The sequence below is a fragment of the Monodon monoceros genome, unplaced genomic scaffold (assembly GCF_005190385.1).
Source record: "Monodon monoceros isolate NGI ecotype Baffin Bay Population unplaced genomic scaffold, NGI_Narwhal_1 Super_Scaffold_21, whole genome shotgun sequence".
Classification (NCBI taxonomy): Eukaryota; Metazoa; Chordata; class Mammalia; order Artiodactyla; family Monodontidae; genus Monodon; species Monodon monoceros.
Window position 1 is genome coordinate 138,045,559 of NW_021703778.1, and position 14,773 is coordinate 138,060,331.

At 48.0% G+C, this 14,773-nt stretch overlaps 1 protein-coding gene across 4 annotated transcripts in view; it reads left to right on the plus strand.

The window, feature by feature from the left end:
- FNTB (farnesyltransferase, CAAX box, beta) overlaps positions 1–6,095 on the plus strand; it is an 85,560-nt gene extending 79,465 nt beyond the window's left edge. For 3 of the 4 annotated variants that reach the window (XR_003795761.1, XM_029236571.1, XM_029236573.1), the window contains one exon: positions 3,569–6,095. Coding sequence is in view for 2 of the 4 variants with exons in the window: in XM_029236571.1 (XP_029092404.1) it covers positions 3,569–3,700 (132 nt within the window). In the remaining 2 variants the exon portion in view is untranslated. The remainder of the gene's footprint in view (positions 1–3,568) is intronic. The other variant, XR_003795762.1, reaches the window with a different exon arrangement.
- Positions 6,096–14,773: the final 8,678 nt, after the last annotated feature.

Here is a 14,773-nt window from a genome sequence, read left to right on the forward strand (position 1 = left end):
CACTCCTGTACGGCATCCCCTTGTCTAAGTGTCATCTTCACTCCTGTGCGGCATCCCCTTGTCTAAGTGTCATCTTCACTCCTGTGCGGTATCCCCTTGCCTAAGTGTCATCTTCACTCCTGTACGGTATCCCCTTGTCTAAGTGTCATCTTCACTCCTGTACGGTATTCCCTTGCCTAAGTGTACCCCAGTTTAATTTTCTAGTCTCCTTTTGGTTAACACTGAGATGGTTTCAGATTGTGCTATTACACAAGGTGTTGCAGTTAACATTCTCGAGTTACAGTTTCTGAGAGAGATACACCTTCATCCTCACCAGATAGCCCTGAACCTCGCCCCTATGTGCTTGGGTTATTTAACGCTCACATGGCACCAAGATGAGTTGCTCCATAGTCAGACTTTTCCTTTTTGCCAACTTGACAGATGTGAAATGGTGTCTCAGTTTTGTTCTGCATTTCCCTGATTACTGGTGAGGCTGAGCATCTTTTCAAACGTTTGTTGGCCATTTGCGTTATGTCTTCTGTGAATTGCCAGCCAGCTCCTATCCTTTGCTCATTTTCGTATTGATTTGTAATTTTGTTTGCTCTTTTCTTATGTAGTAGGAGTTCTTTGTGTGTTCTTGATACTAATCCTTTGTCAGTGGTGTGTGTGTGGTGAATCTCTTCCAGTTTGTGACTTGTCTTTTCACTTTGTTTTTAGTGTTTTTGTTGAATAGAAGATTTTAATTCTAAAGTGAATAATTTTATTTGCCCTTTCAGTTTTTGAGGGTTTTTTTTTGGGGGGGTTGCATTACTTAAATCTTTTCCTACCCTTAAGAAATCTTTTCCTACCCTGAGGTCATAAATATATTTTCTTCTAAACAATTTAAAGTTTTGCTTATCCCATGTAATTTTTTAATTCTCTTGGAATTGATTTCTGTCTATAGTGAAGGTGGGATATGATTTTATCTTTTTCCCATTTTGGTTAACCAATTGACCAGCACCATTTATTGAAGTTTACAACCTTTCCTATTGATGTGTATCACATGTGTCACATACTCAAGTTTCTGTATATGAGGTGACTGTTTCTGGACACACTGTTCCATTGGTCTGTTATCTTTGCTGTCTTAAGCAAATCTTAAATGCAGGTAAGCAAGTCTCACCTACCCACCTCATTTTCTTCAAAACTGCTTTGGATATTCTTTGCCTTCTGCATTTTAGGATTTCCTGTGCATTTTAGGATCAGCTTATCAAGTAACACACACAAAAAAAACTAGTGGAATTTTTATTAGAATTACATTGAATGTAAGATTAATGGGAGGGAACTGACTGTAACATTCAGGCTTCCCATTTATAAACACAATTCTTCAGATTTTTTACATTTCTTTTAATGGTCTTTTATCATTTTCTCCATAAAGGACTAGGACATCTTCTGTTAGACTTACGTCTAAGAAATTTATAGTTTTTGTGTCTATTGTGACTGGAATATTTTTTTCCATTTTATTTTGTAATTTGTTGTTACTAATGTATAGAAATGCTATTGATAATTATAGTTTAATTTTGCACCCAGCAGCCTTGCTGAATTCTTTTTTTTTTTTGGCTGCTCCGCATAGCTTGCGGGATCTTAGTTCCCTGACCAGGGATTGAACCCGGCCCCCTGCAGTGGAAGTGTGGAGTCCTAACCACTGGACCGCCAGGGAATTCCCTCTGAATTCTCTTGATAGTTGTAAAAGTTTGTCTATAGAATCTCTTGGATTTCTTATTTAGAATGTAATGTCATCTTCAAGTAAGGAGTTTTGCTTTTTCCTTCCTGATTCTTAAGAATTTTCTTTCCTTCTTTTTTTCTTTTTTTTTTTGAGGTATGTATCCACGAACTATATAGAGAGTTGTTTTGTATGTTTTCAAATGTTTTTTTTTTTTTTTTTTTGCGGTACGCGGGCCTCTCACTGTTGTGGCCTCTCCCGTTGCGGAGCACAGGCTCCGGACGCGCAGGCTCAGCGGCCATGGCTCACGGGCCCAGCCGCTCCGCGGCATGTGGGATCTTCCCGGACCGGGCACGAACCCGCATCCCCTGCATCGGCAGGCAGACTCTCAACCACTGCGCCACCAGGGAAGCCCAAGAATTTTCTTTCTTTTCTTGCCTTGTAATGTTGGCTAAAACCCCCATGGAGTGTTGACTGGAGGTGGTAATAGAAAGTGTTCTGATTGTAATGGGAAGGTTTCTATAATTCCATCATTAAGGAGGATGCTTACTGTGAGGTTTTGGTAAACATTTCATATCAGGTTAAGGATGTTCCCCTTGTTCCTGGTCTACTGGGTTGTTTTTTTGTTTTATTTCAGTCATAATCTATTGTTAAATTTTACTGAATGCTTTTTCCTCATCTGGCTTTTCTCCTTTAATCTGATGTTGTGTTTTGTTAATACATATTCTGACGTGACCTTGACGTTACGGGATAAGCCCTGCTTGGTGATAACAGAGTGTGGGGGGTGTATGTGCTGTTCTAACACCTCCTGGATTCACTCTGCTGGTATTTTTGGCTCGTATTTTTATTTAGGATTTTTTGCATGTGTGTTCATGAGAAAGACTGATCGAAAATTTTGTTTTATTGTATTCTTTTCCAGTTTGTGTTTCAGGATAATATAACCTCATAAAATTAGACAGGTGTCTTCCTACTCTACTTTTTCTTTGGAAAAGTTTGTATAAGTTAGAGATTATCTTGTAAGCTAACACTTGCTTGAGAAACCATGTAGGCCTGGTATTTTTTGGGGGGAATGGTGGTAGCAGAAAAAACAATTGTTATTGATTTAACTTATTCATATAGGTTTCAAAGAATTTCTTCTTGAGCAATTTTGAAAATTTGTATTGTTCTATAAAACTATTCAGTTTATCTGAATTTTTATGTTTTCACATGAAGTTGCTCATAGTATTTTCTTAAAAGTTTTTAAATCTCTTGCAATTATGTCCCCTTCTTCATTGTCCTAGGGTGGAAGAGTCCTGAATACTGGCCTAGGATTGTGCCCTGTCTGAGACCAAAGTTTATTTTGGGTTTCTGTGGTGCAGTGGGATAATATAAAATAATTTATATATGGCCTGACACCCTTACTTAAGTGTAACAGGGTTGTGGTCCATTTTCTTGATTATAAATATAGATGCATGCTCATTGCTTTAATAATTGGAATATACATAAAAGTATAAATAAGAAAATTTAAAACAGTCATGTCATGGTTCCTGTTTTGGCATATGTCCATTTTTTGCCTATTTATATAAATCACATCTATCAACACTTTAAAAAGTAAGTTTGGAATAATATCACGCATACTGTTTTCCTCACCTTAATATAAGTATTTGCCAATATCATAAAATATTTGAAAGCATGTTTTTTAATGGCTCTATAATGTTCCTTTGTGTCCCACATACTGTAACATGTTTTTACCAATACCCTGTTGTTGAACATGAGGGCCTTGTGAGATCCTAGTGCATCTTTGATGATTCCTTATGTTACATTTTTACAAGTGCATTTAATGGGCAGAGGCTGTGCACATTTCCAGGGACCACTGGGGTGATTAATTGGCATCTGTTCTTCTCTTTGCAGCAGCCCACTCACCCTGTGTACAATATTGGACCAGATAAGGTGATCCAGGCCACCATGCACTTTCTGCAAAAGCCAGTTCCAGGCTTCGAGGAGCATCAGGATGAGGCAACAGCAGAGCCTGCCACTGACTAGAGGACATGGTGTCCCGCAGCTCTGTGTTCACCCACCTCCCCAGTCAGACCAAGGTTTATACATTTCGATACATACTGCATTCCGTGCTGCACAAGCCTTGGCCGCTGTGAAGCTTGGTTCTCTGTCCTTTCTTGTTAAACAAAACAAAACTGATGGCTCTGTGTTTAGAGAACACAGTGGTGTGGTTTTTAAAAAATTCTTTCCACTCCTGTCCAACCAAAAATCTTCAGCCATGCGGCATCTGAACCCGCTCTGGCCTGGCCAGGGTTGGTTGGAAAACAGTGCAGCTCTCCAGTGCGACCGTCGCATCGAAGTGAATGATGTTTATGAGTGTTACGGCATCGGGAGTTGCTGCTGCGATTCCTCTTTGTGCCACCGTTAAGTCACCAGGAAGGTGGCCTCCGTGGGTGGAAATAAGTCTGCTCCATGCCTAGGCAGGGGCTTTGGGTCCCACCAAAATGAATTCTCCAGGAAAAAAACATGGTGGCACTTCACTCAGAGGTGCCCGAGGCGCTCACCTCCCAGCCTGGTTACTTGCAAGGGGAAGGAGCTGGGGTGGGAGGAGAAAGGTCTCGGGAGGTGTGAGTCCCTCCCTGGCCACACTGGGCACTGACCACACATCTCCAAGGCCGGGTTGGGCAGGTGCATGGGCAGGATTTGCTTCAGCCCCACTTGTGGTGACTTAGACCCGGAAAGCCAATTATGAGTGGAAAATGAACCTCTAGTTCAACTCTGTGCCAGAGGAAGCAGCCCCAGAGTGCCGCCCCCCCCCCAACTCAGCCCACCCCCCCAGGTGCCCTGAAAAGGCCCTCTGAGGACCGCAAGGCAGCACCTTCAGCCTGTGGCCAGTCTGTTTCCATCTGTCTTCCACCGACTCCCAGCCCACCCTCCTCAAAGACGGTGTTGTCTTTTCTCACCCCAATTATTAACACTACTAAGAAAGACTTTCACCGTAATTTCTGACTCAGGATTTATTCACATCCTGCCCACTCCAGGCTCAGAGAAATAAAGCCAAGCGCTAGATAAGCGGGGTGCTGCTGAGGCAGTAGCCACGTAAACCTGGCTGGGGCAGGGCTGAGCGCTGCCCGCTGTGTTCAGCCTGGCAGGGCCTCTGCTGCCCTCACAGAGGAACCCTTTCTCAGTCAGTGGGGTCTTGAGGAGTTGGCTCACTTGTCCACTGCTATGGTCACAGCAAGCTCCAAGTCGCCGGTCTGGCCTTTCCATAAGCAGCCATGGGCTGTGGGCAGATGGGGCCTGGACATGCAGCACAAGGCCCTTCGCAGAAACTCTGGCCATCTGCTGCCTCTAATTCCCTAGTGCTTTGGTGTATTGGGCTACGTATTACCTCCTTGAAATAGTAAAAGAATAACCTTTTCTATGATGTCTGTCATTTGTGACTGGTACCAAGAAAATTCCTTCCGAGTGCCCAGCGTTCGGAGTTCTGCAGCTTGCTCGTGGGTCGCCAGTCTCCTCCCGCGTGCGACTGCAGGCCGGGCAAGTCGGTAGTTACAAAGAGGTCTGACTTGCCTTCCTCCCTCACCCCTTCTCCAGTCGAGGACAAGGAGGGGAAAAGCGCGCCGGAGTACTTCAGTTTGTCCCAGCACTCCACACACAGTTTCAGGGTCTGGGAGTCCGTCTCCTCCACCTGGCTACGAGCAGGGACTGCGCTCCAGAGCCCTCACGCAGGCACTCAGCAGCAGGTGGGGTGGGTGACGTCCTGGCCCGGGGCAGGGCGGCTGTCACAGGGACGGGTTGGAATCCTGTGTCACCTGGCGTTCCTCGTCTGGGCAGAGACCCTCTCCCAGGGAGAAGCCAAGAAGGCGGGTGCTCTGTGGCCTGCCCCTCCTTGACAGGAAAGGAGAGGGTACCCTCAGAGGTGGAGCATGAGCCAGAGCCACGTCCTGGAATGTAATTCCTGCCCCCATGCTGTTTTTTGCTGGGATAACAAAAGTTCAGGAGACAAAGCAACATATTGAAATGCACCCTTCCCATCTCTACAACAAAAAGCCAGACCCTCTTCCACCACTAGCCTCAAGGTATGACGAGATTAATTGCAGTGATAATTGGTGTGGTTAAGAGACAGAAGGGATTGCTTCAGTCTGAACTGGCTTTATACCAAGGAGGGAGGATTTGAGGTGGGCCCCAAAGGGTAGGGGAGTTTACACTGGCATATCCATGAGACTGCTCTCTGCTCCCATTCGGGTCTGGAGGGTTTCCCAACTTAAAGAGCATTCAAAGTGGGTCCTGCAGGTAGAGTCTCAGATTTATCATGTGGATCCTTAAGTCGGAGGCACTTACATAGCATTCAAGGTAGGTTGCCCCAAGTAAATATTTCCCCTATCAATAAAGAAATATAAGCCGACTACAGATCTCTATATCCAGATGGGCCCCAACGTCCCCCTTGGAACTATCTTAGACCCACCTTGAATGCTGTGTAAGTTGGGAAGCCTTCCAGACCCTACGGTGAGCAGAAGGGGGACCTCGTGGATAAGCCAGCGTGGACTTGCCTGGGATAAAAATACCAGTCAACAATATTCCTAAACTGCCCTCTGTTCGTGGTATCGTTTCTGAGTTAGAAGCCACTAGTTAGATTCTGGCCACTGTGTTGTGACAATGCAGGAGTGTCCCTGATGAAGCCACTTCTCAGGAAGACCTCACACAAAAGCAGAGGCCATAATATTAAATAACAGTTCCACGATGTCCTACCATGGAGGACTAGCCTTAGATTTTGGTATGTTGCCTCCTGGTGATTTAACTTAGCAGAGAGATGGAGTTTAGAAACCCCCGGCAGGGTGGCTGCTTACATGACCCTGGCTATTGCACTGCTATTAATTATGCTGTGCTTCTGGCAGGAGCTTGATAGCCGGGAACTAAACATGGAGCTTCTTGAGTGCACTACATTGTTGGTAGAAGTGGAATCCATTGGCATCAGAAGTCAGAGATGTACAGATAACAATGCTGACATTCCATTATGAAAGCAAAAGAACTTGTCTCTTCTTCCCACCATGTTTACATTGATCCCACCTCCTTATGGAAGAGGGTCACTGGGCTACGTGCAGGAAATAGCCAGTAGCTTCAGCATCCCGAGTCAGAGGAAAGGGTAATGGCTGGGGTGGGAAATGACTGTTCTTAGGCCTGCAGGCTTCCTAGACCCTCTGTGGCCAGGGCTACTAAGATACAGGCACTGCAGAGACCAAATCTTAACAAAGACATAGGATGTCTCGTTCACCGTCTGGAATAAGTTCGGTACAATGAAAGTCTGCTCTCCTAACGCTGATAATAGGGCTTGATGTTAATACAAGGATACGGAGGTCTATGATGGAGGGCTGTCCAGTGTTGCTTTCACTTGGGGACGCAGGTGTTCATTTTGGGGAAGTATTTTGCTAATATTTTGTTCTTCCACGATTTGCACCAGAGGGCAGCAAACTTTCTCTGTAAAGGGCCAAATTACTAAATATTTTAGGCTTTGCAAGCAACTACTCAACTCTGCTTTACCACTGTAGTACAAAACAGCTGCAGACAAAGCATGGCTATGCTCCAGTAAAACTTTATGAAAACACGGTGGGCCAGATTTGGTCCATGGGCTGTAGTTTGCCTACCCTGATCTAGACTAAATCCCATCCATATTCATTTAGCATTCTTCTGCATCTTTTCATGGCTGGGATGCTTTCCAGGTACATAATATTAGTGTTAAATGACAAAATGTACTTGGTAAAGTTCGGCCCAAACATTTTAGCCACCCACATGCACCGCTCAGGGCATTCATTGCCCTTGAACGGGAAGGAGAATTGTATGATTTAAGGAATTGTTGCAACTGACAGAAAACCTGACCCAAACAGGCTTAAAGCAAAGAGGAGATGTGTTGATTCATAAACTGAATCGTCCAGGAATTAGCTTGGCTTTCTGAGTGGCTTCAGTGGCTTTCTTTCTAGCTTTCTGTATCGGCTGCAGTCTCAGGCTCCCTCCATGTGGTTCTACAATGGCAGTAGCAATAGCTCCAGACCTTACATCCTCAGGGTCAAGTTGAGCAGACAAGAGCAGCTGGTGCTTTCTTCCCAGTGAGTATCATTGCGTTTCACTGACTCTGATCAAGCCAAGTGCCTTTCTGAGATGCAATCCTGTGGCCAGGAGATTACAGTGCACTGACTGATCAAATGCTTCATCCATGAGTGGGAAATGGGGCTCCATCAGAAGCACATAGTCCAAAAATGGGGAAGGAATGAAGCCCCCGTGCAAATTAGGGTTGTAGTCAAAAGGGGGAGATGGATGCTAGAGAGGCAAAATCACCACGTTCTCTCCAATGGTGGATTCTAGAAACCTGTAGTGGACACTGTGGCATCCATTCCTCCCCTCCCCAGCTGTGGCAGCCAAAAGGCTTGTGTGGGTGTGTCCCCCCTCCTACCTCCAGGCTGGGCCCTGATTGGCCTAAACCAATCATTTTAATCCATCCCTCTGCTTGAGTAATTTGTTCAGGTTTAATAATAACCCAGGCCTAAGCCAATCAGCATGGTTTGTCCTAGCCTCAGTGATTGGTTCAGAGCCAAGGATGTGGCCTAAAATAGACCAAAGAGAGAGAAGCCCTGGACATTTGATGACAGGGGAAAAGCAGTTCTCTCCTATTAGGGATGGTGGAATGTGTGGCCTGGGACTCCAACCACCATTTTCCTACCTAGAAGGAAGCCAGTCCACACAGACTCCCTGAGACACCGAGAAACACGGCCAGAACCCTGTCACATGACTCCTGCAGCCTGGATCTGCCTCTGCATTTTTCAGCTGTGTAAGCCAGTTTGAGTTGGATTTACTATTTCTTGCAACCCAAAGCATCCTGATACATAGAAAACTCTATTCCGGATTAGCCCCAGAGCCATGAACTCCTTACCTGCTGCCTGAAGAATGCTGATCGTTCTTGTCACCTCCATCCAAACAACCCCTGAGAGAGAGCCTCCTGGTCACTGTCTCTCCTCATTTGATCCTTGACTCAACCTCATGAGGTGGGTGAGGCAGGTGTGTGTCTGCATTTTACAACTGGAGAAACAGGTCAGAGAGCTTAAGTGACTCACCCAAGGTTTCCTAGCTATCAAGTACTGGAGTCTGAACCTGAACCCAGATCTGCTGCCTCCAAAGCCCACGTGCTTCCACCACCCCAGGTCTCTGAAATGGGCGGCCTCGGGGGTGGGGAGCAGTAGCTGAACATGCACGAGTTAGCTCCAGGGGTGGACGACCGAGGCCCTGAATGCCTGCTCCCATCTTCCACCAGGACAATGATGGTGACAGCGAACAGCAGGTGCAGGCTCACCTCACCCTTCTAACCCGCTGCCCACTGTCTGTCAGGTCCCTGGCATAGAGCAACGCCCCCTGCACCAAACGCGTGCCACCCCCGTGCAGAGCGTGATGCTGCGTGAGTCAAAAGCAAGGCGCCGGTGAGGCAGTCTTCCCGGGAGCTGACCACAGCCAGCCTTCTCCACTCCAGCCCGGCATGCCTGACTGGTTCCTGGACATCCTCTTTCACTTCCTCGCAACAACCTCCTTGCCTCTGCTTTTTACCAGCTGGTGCAGGAGGTTCAGAGGACGGGGCCAGGCGGCTGATGTTCCTCCCTCCTACTTCTCGGGCACATCCAAGAAGAAAGCCAGGCAGGCGGGCAGAGTGCTCATCACCAGCCCAACTTAATGGGAAGCTTTCTCTGCCCCCTGCAGAAACACAGATGTGGAAAAATAACAACAATGACAATAATGCATTTTAAAAAACAAACTTTCACTGAGTTCCCATATACCCCTGAGTCAGTTTCCCCTCTTGTTAGCATCTCATATAAATACGATACATTCATCCTAACTACTGGCCAATACTGATATATTAACTAAAGTCCATATTTTGTTCAGAATCCTTAGTTTTTACCTGATGTCCTTTCTCTGCCCCAGGATCCCATCCAAGATACCTCATTACATATAGTCACTATGTCTCCTTAGGCTGCTCTCGGCTGTGACATCCTTAGATTTTCCTTGCTTTGAATGACCTTGACAGTTTTGAGGACTCGTTAAGTATTTTGCAGAATGTCCACCAACTGGGATTTGTGTCACTTTTTTTCTGATTAGACTGAGTTTGGGGGGAGGAACACCACAGAGGTCATGTGCCCCCTGATCATACCCTATCAACATGCTATCAACATGGCTCATCACTGATGCTGTTAACCCTGGCCACCTGGCTGAGGCTTGTCAGGTTTCCCCACCATAAGGTTCCTCTTTCTTCCCCTTCCCCTGCTGTTCCCTTTAGAAGAAAGTCTGTGTGCACAGCCCACGCTTAAGGGATGGGGAGTTATGCCCCACATCCTTGAGGGTAGAGTAGCTACATAAATTATTTGGAATTCTTTTGTTTTGGGAGGTTTGTCTATGCTCCATTTATTCAATCATTTATATCAGTATGCACTCATGAATATTTATTTTATACTTTGGGTTATGTATCAGTGTTCCAATACTATGTTTATGTTACTACTCAGATTGTTCCAGCTTTGGCCATCAGGAGCTCTTTCAGTTGGCTCCGTGTTCCTTTGCTATACCCACACTTTCTTACTTTTAATAATAATGCATTTTCTATCCCTTTTCTTTCAAGAAGTATTGCATGTTGGTAATCATTGACATTGGGTAATGGGTACATTAGGGGTTTTTTGGGGGGGCAGTGTTGGGTCTTCGTTGCTGAGTGTGGGCTTTCTCTAGTTGCGGCGAGCGGGGGCTACTCTTTTGTTGTGGTGCACAGGCTTCTCATTGCAGTGGCTTGTTGCGGAACATGGGCTCGAGGTGCATGGGCTTCAGTAGTTGTGGCACGTGGGCTCAGTAGTTGTGGCCCACAGGCTTTAGAACGCAGGCTCAGTAGTTGTGGTGCATGGGCTTAGTTGCTCCGTGGCATGTGGGATCTCCCCGGACCAGGGCTCGAACCCGTGTCCCCTGCATTGGCAGGCGGATTCTGAACCACTGCGCCACCAGGGAAGTCCCTACATTAGGGTTTAGTATTCTACTCTCACAACCTTTGGTCATATTAAATTCTTTCCATAATAAAAGGTATTGCATTTTTGTCCTTTTTTTTTTTTTTTGCTGTACGCAGGCCTCTCACTGTTGTGGCCTCTCCCATTGTGGAGCACAGGCTCCGGACGCACAGGCTCAGCGGCCATGGCTCACGGGCCCAGCCGCTCTGCGGCATGTGGGATCTTCCCGGGCCGGGGCACGAACCCGTGTCCCCTGCATCGGCAGGTGGACTCTCAACCACTGCGCCATCAGGGAAGCCCAACATTTTTGTTCTCTTGGATGTGGGACTTCATGTTGCCATCTGCTGTACCTGTGATGGCCTGGGCCAATGAGACAAAGCGGATGACAGGAGCCTGGGACTTCAGCTACCAGAGTCAGAGCAGACTCAGTGGCACAGCTCTCTCAAGGGGAAGGCTGGGTGCACCCTGGGGCTGCAGAGACTCTGCTGCCCAGGCGTGCTGACCAGTGCCTGGCAGGAGCGTGGTGAGTGCCCTGCAGTGGCCCCTCTGTGAGGGGGATGATGACGGGGATGATGTCATGGGTACCCTGGAGACCTACACCATGCTCTTCCAAGGAAGGTGAATGCTTCACTGGGCTCCACCCCTCGAGTCCCTCCCCTCCGTCTCGAGAGCAGTGGCTGCCTTGGGCCTGGATCCCACGCTGGCCAGTCTACGTGGTGGGATGTGAATGGTTAGCCAGCCCGTGCAGGGGGGAGGATCTGGCCCACCTTCCTTTCACCCATAGCCTCCACCCAGCTTCTCTGCCGGCTGCACCGGGAGCCCGGGGCTGGTTCTGCTCGGGTAGGAAGGAGAGCGCAGCAAGAGCTTGAGAAGCAATGACCTGGCCCTGTTCCCTGCCCCTCCGACCTGCCAGCCCTCTCTCGTCAAGGGCCCCAGCCTCTGAACTCCTCTGGCATTGTAGCCCGGACATGCACACTTGTGCCACGTGCATGAATCTGGTCTCCAACTCCTCTAAGCTTCTTGGCGGCAGGGCCTAGGCTTCATTAGGCGCCCTGAATCTCCCCAGTGCCTGGCACAGGGCTGGGCTGAGAATACGTGCCGGTCAAATACCCATGGATTGAACTCATGCAGAGGCAACCTCAGGACTGACCTAACAGTGCTCAGAGATGAACACACACACACGCTTGTGTCCGTGTGTGGTGCCTGTGACAGGCCAGGCACTGTGCTTGGGGTGCAGTAGCAAGCACGAAGACCACACCTGGCCTCATGGGAGCTCCCAGATGGAAAGGCCTGCCAAACCGTTCACGGCAGCTCTCTGCAAAGGAGTGGGCCCTAGACTCACTACCTGGTTGGGAAACAGTCAAGTCATTTGAACCAGAGTTCCTGTACCTGAAGTCTCCCACTAGCCTGCTATGGATGTGGCATTCCTCCTCTCAGCTGGCTGGCCTTGCTGTGGCCTTTTGGTCCAAAGCCACTGGCCACTGTCCTTTAGCCCCAGATCTGTCCCTGCCACCTCTGAGCCATTGATGACTCCATGTATTTCATTTCCTAAGTTGAGATATTTTCAGATGGGAACAGATTACATCTTGCTGGAATCCCTTCAGAAGCCAAGCAAAGCCTGTTTGTTACCACACCCTTTGGTATTCAACATGTATTTACTGCCCCTTTCTTGTGAGGATCTGAACACACTGAAGGATAGGGTTTATTCACTCCATATTTCAACAAAACTCAAATGTTTGCGTGGCCAGGACCCATGCCGGCGGATAGACCTAAGAATTGTTAACATGTGAGTCCTTCCAAAGTGCCAGGCTTTCCAACTTATGCCTTCACACCTCACAATGGCACCTTGTGCTACTGCTGTCCTCATGCCTCAGGAAACCACAGCAGTGTCACCCAGAGCCAGTCCAGATAGGTGGGCTCAGAGCCTGTGACCTAAACCACCCAGGCACTGGTTCTGAAGCTTTCGGGCTCCCTGTCCCCCCCTTGACCCTAACGGAGCAAGGACAACACTTACCAGCTGGGTAATGATGTTTGCTGGGAGAGCCTCCAGAACTCGAGCAGGGGCCTGATGCCATCAGTCTTGCGTACAGCTAAGCCTGCTTCTCAAACCTGGTCCGGGAATGATTATTTGGCCAATTGGATTCTCTACCTGAGAAATGAACTAGAAAATATTTTTGTTTATCCCCTTCTCACGGCAAGTGTGGGGATGGATGTATTAATTAAGCCCGTGCCTTAGTAAACCCCAAACTATCGAACCCCACAAGTGAAGGACACTGTCTTTGCCCGTTCATGATTCAGCAGTGCTTCAGAAGGGTCCTAGTTCCTACCATGGTTTTTCCACTGTGCATCCAAATGTAGAGGCTGGTAAACTCCTTTTCCCTACCTGGGTTTCCTCCTCAGGCTAGAGAAACTGTTTTGAGCAAAGAAAAGCTCTAGTTTCATGTTCCCGGAGGCTGTCCAGAACAGAGCCTGGCAAACAGGCCTGAGAGATAGCCTTGCTCCGGCTGGCTTATAAACCTGCCTGGTGACAGAGGACAGCCAGTGTGTGGCATAAAAATGGGTGCTGCCCCATGATATCACCCTTGCTTAGGGCTTCAAAAACAGGTGGCAGGGCAGCCCTCACTAGTGTTGGAAACCCACGTGGAGAAGGGAAACACCATCAAGGCAGTCCTATTAATAGGACTGTTTAACAAGCCCCTCTCCGCCCCCTTTCCCCGAGTGCAGCCTTAAAGAGCCCGGTCTCAGACCCACCTGGCTAATTCAGCTGTGACTCACTTTCCCCAAGAGCTTCCTTTTGTTCCCTGGGTTACTTTGCTGTTGGGAGTCAAACCTGAGTGCATGAGAACCACCTGAGAGAGCTTGTTAAACAGCCCAACTCTGGCTGGTGGGCTGAGGTATGCTGCAGGTCAGAGCTCGAGCCCAGGAATCCTTTTAACAAGCACCCCCAGGGCATGGCCAAGGATCCACTTTAAGTAACAACACCATGGGGGCTTCTGAACAATTCTGCCAGGCAGAGCACCAAGTGCCCAAAGTTTAGAGATGCCACTGAGTAGCAGGGGGAGGGGACGACACAGTCTCACTCCGGCTGACAACAGATCTAAGGTGCATTCTCCGGTTTTGAACCCTGGAGTGTGTCACTCCAGTTCTGGGGTCCCCTGCTATCTCTTTATTCACTCTGCCTTGTACAGGGAGGGCACACCTCAGGGGTGGGAAGCATTTGTGAGATACCCAGAAGTCCACCCTCACGCAGTCTGGAGACGGCCGCAGGAGCCGGATTTTTCCGTCTTGCAGATTCAGCCCTGGTCACATGCTCTACATAGATGACGACGTTGGCACCCGAGTGCTCCCTTGGTCCTGAGGTCAAGTGCATTATAAGCATTATTTCCTTTAGTCTTCACAGACACATCATGTGGTTAAAGCTACTATTATCCTCATTTTATAGATGAGGACACTGAGGCTGAGAGAAGTAACTCGCCCGAGATTACCAGCTACTGACAGAGCCAGAATTTTGAACTCAGGCAACCTGACTTCAGAGCCCAAGCATAATCCACTACGCTCTATTATTAGAAATCGAATGTGGCTCTCTTCAGTCCTAGTTCAGCGCTCTCATCTACTCTAGTCTTGTTTTTTAAACCTTTCCGAGTTGATAGCTCTGTAAGCTGAGGTAGTTCTTTGCTGAAGTGGTAGCTACTCTACAGATGGGATTAGCATATCAAGAATTTTAAAAACTGGGCCATTAATACCCTTGACCTTGGGGCAACTGTAAAGGAAAGAAAATATCAAGCTCACCTCTGCAAGAGAAAGAGGTGGCTTTTCACAGGACCAAGCAACTCACCTGGGCAGTCCAGAGCGCAGTGCCGAGAACCAGCCACCAAGAATAACCTCACTGAGTGAACCGTGGTCCAACTTTGGTGACATGGAGGACATACACTGGCTTCCTAGACACACGAACCGGAAGGAACTCAGCTGTGGCTTTCATCTGTCCCCTTCAGCAAGCACAACCTCCAGCCCGGCTGCTCTTACCTGGTTCTCCTTTCCAGGCAGCTGCTCCCAGTGGCACCGCCTCCTCTCCACCACTTGTCAGTCAGGTGGTTTGGAT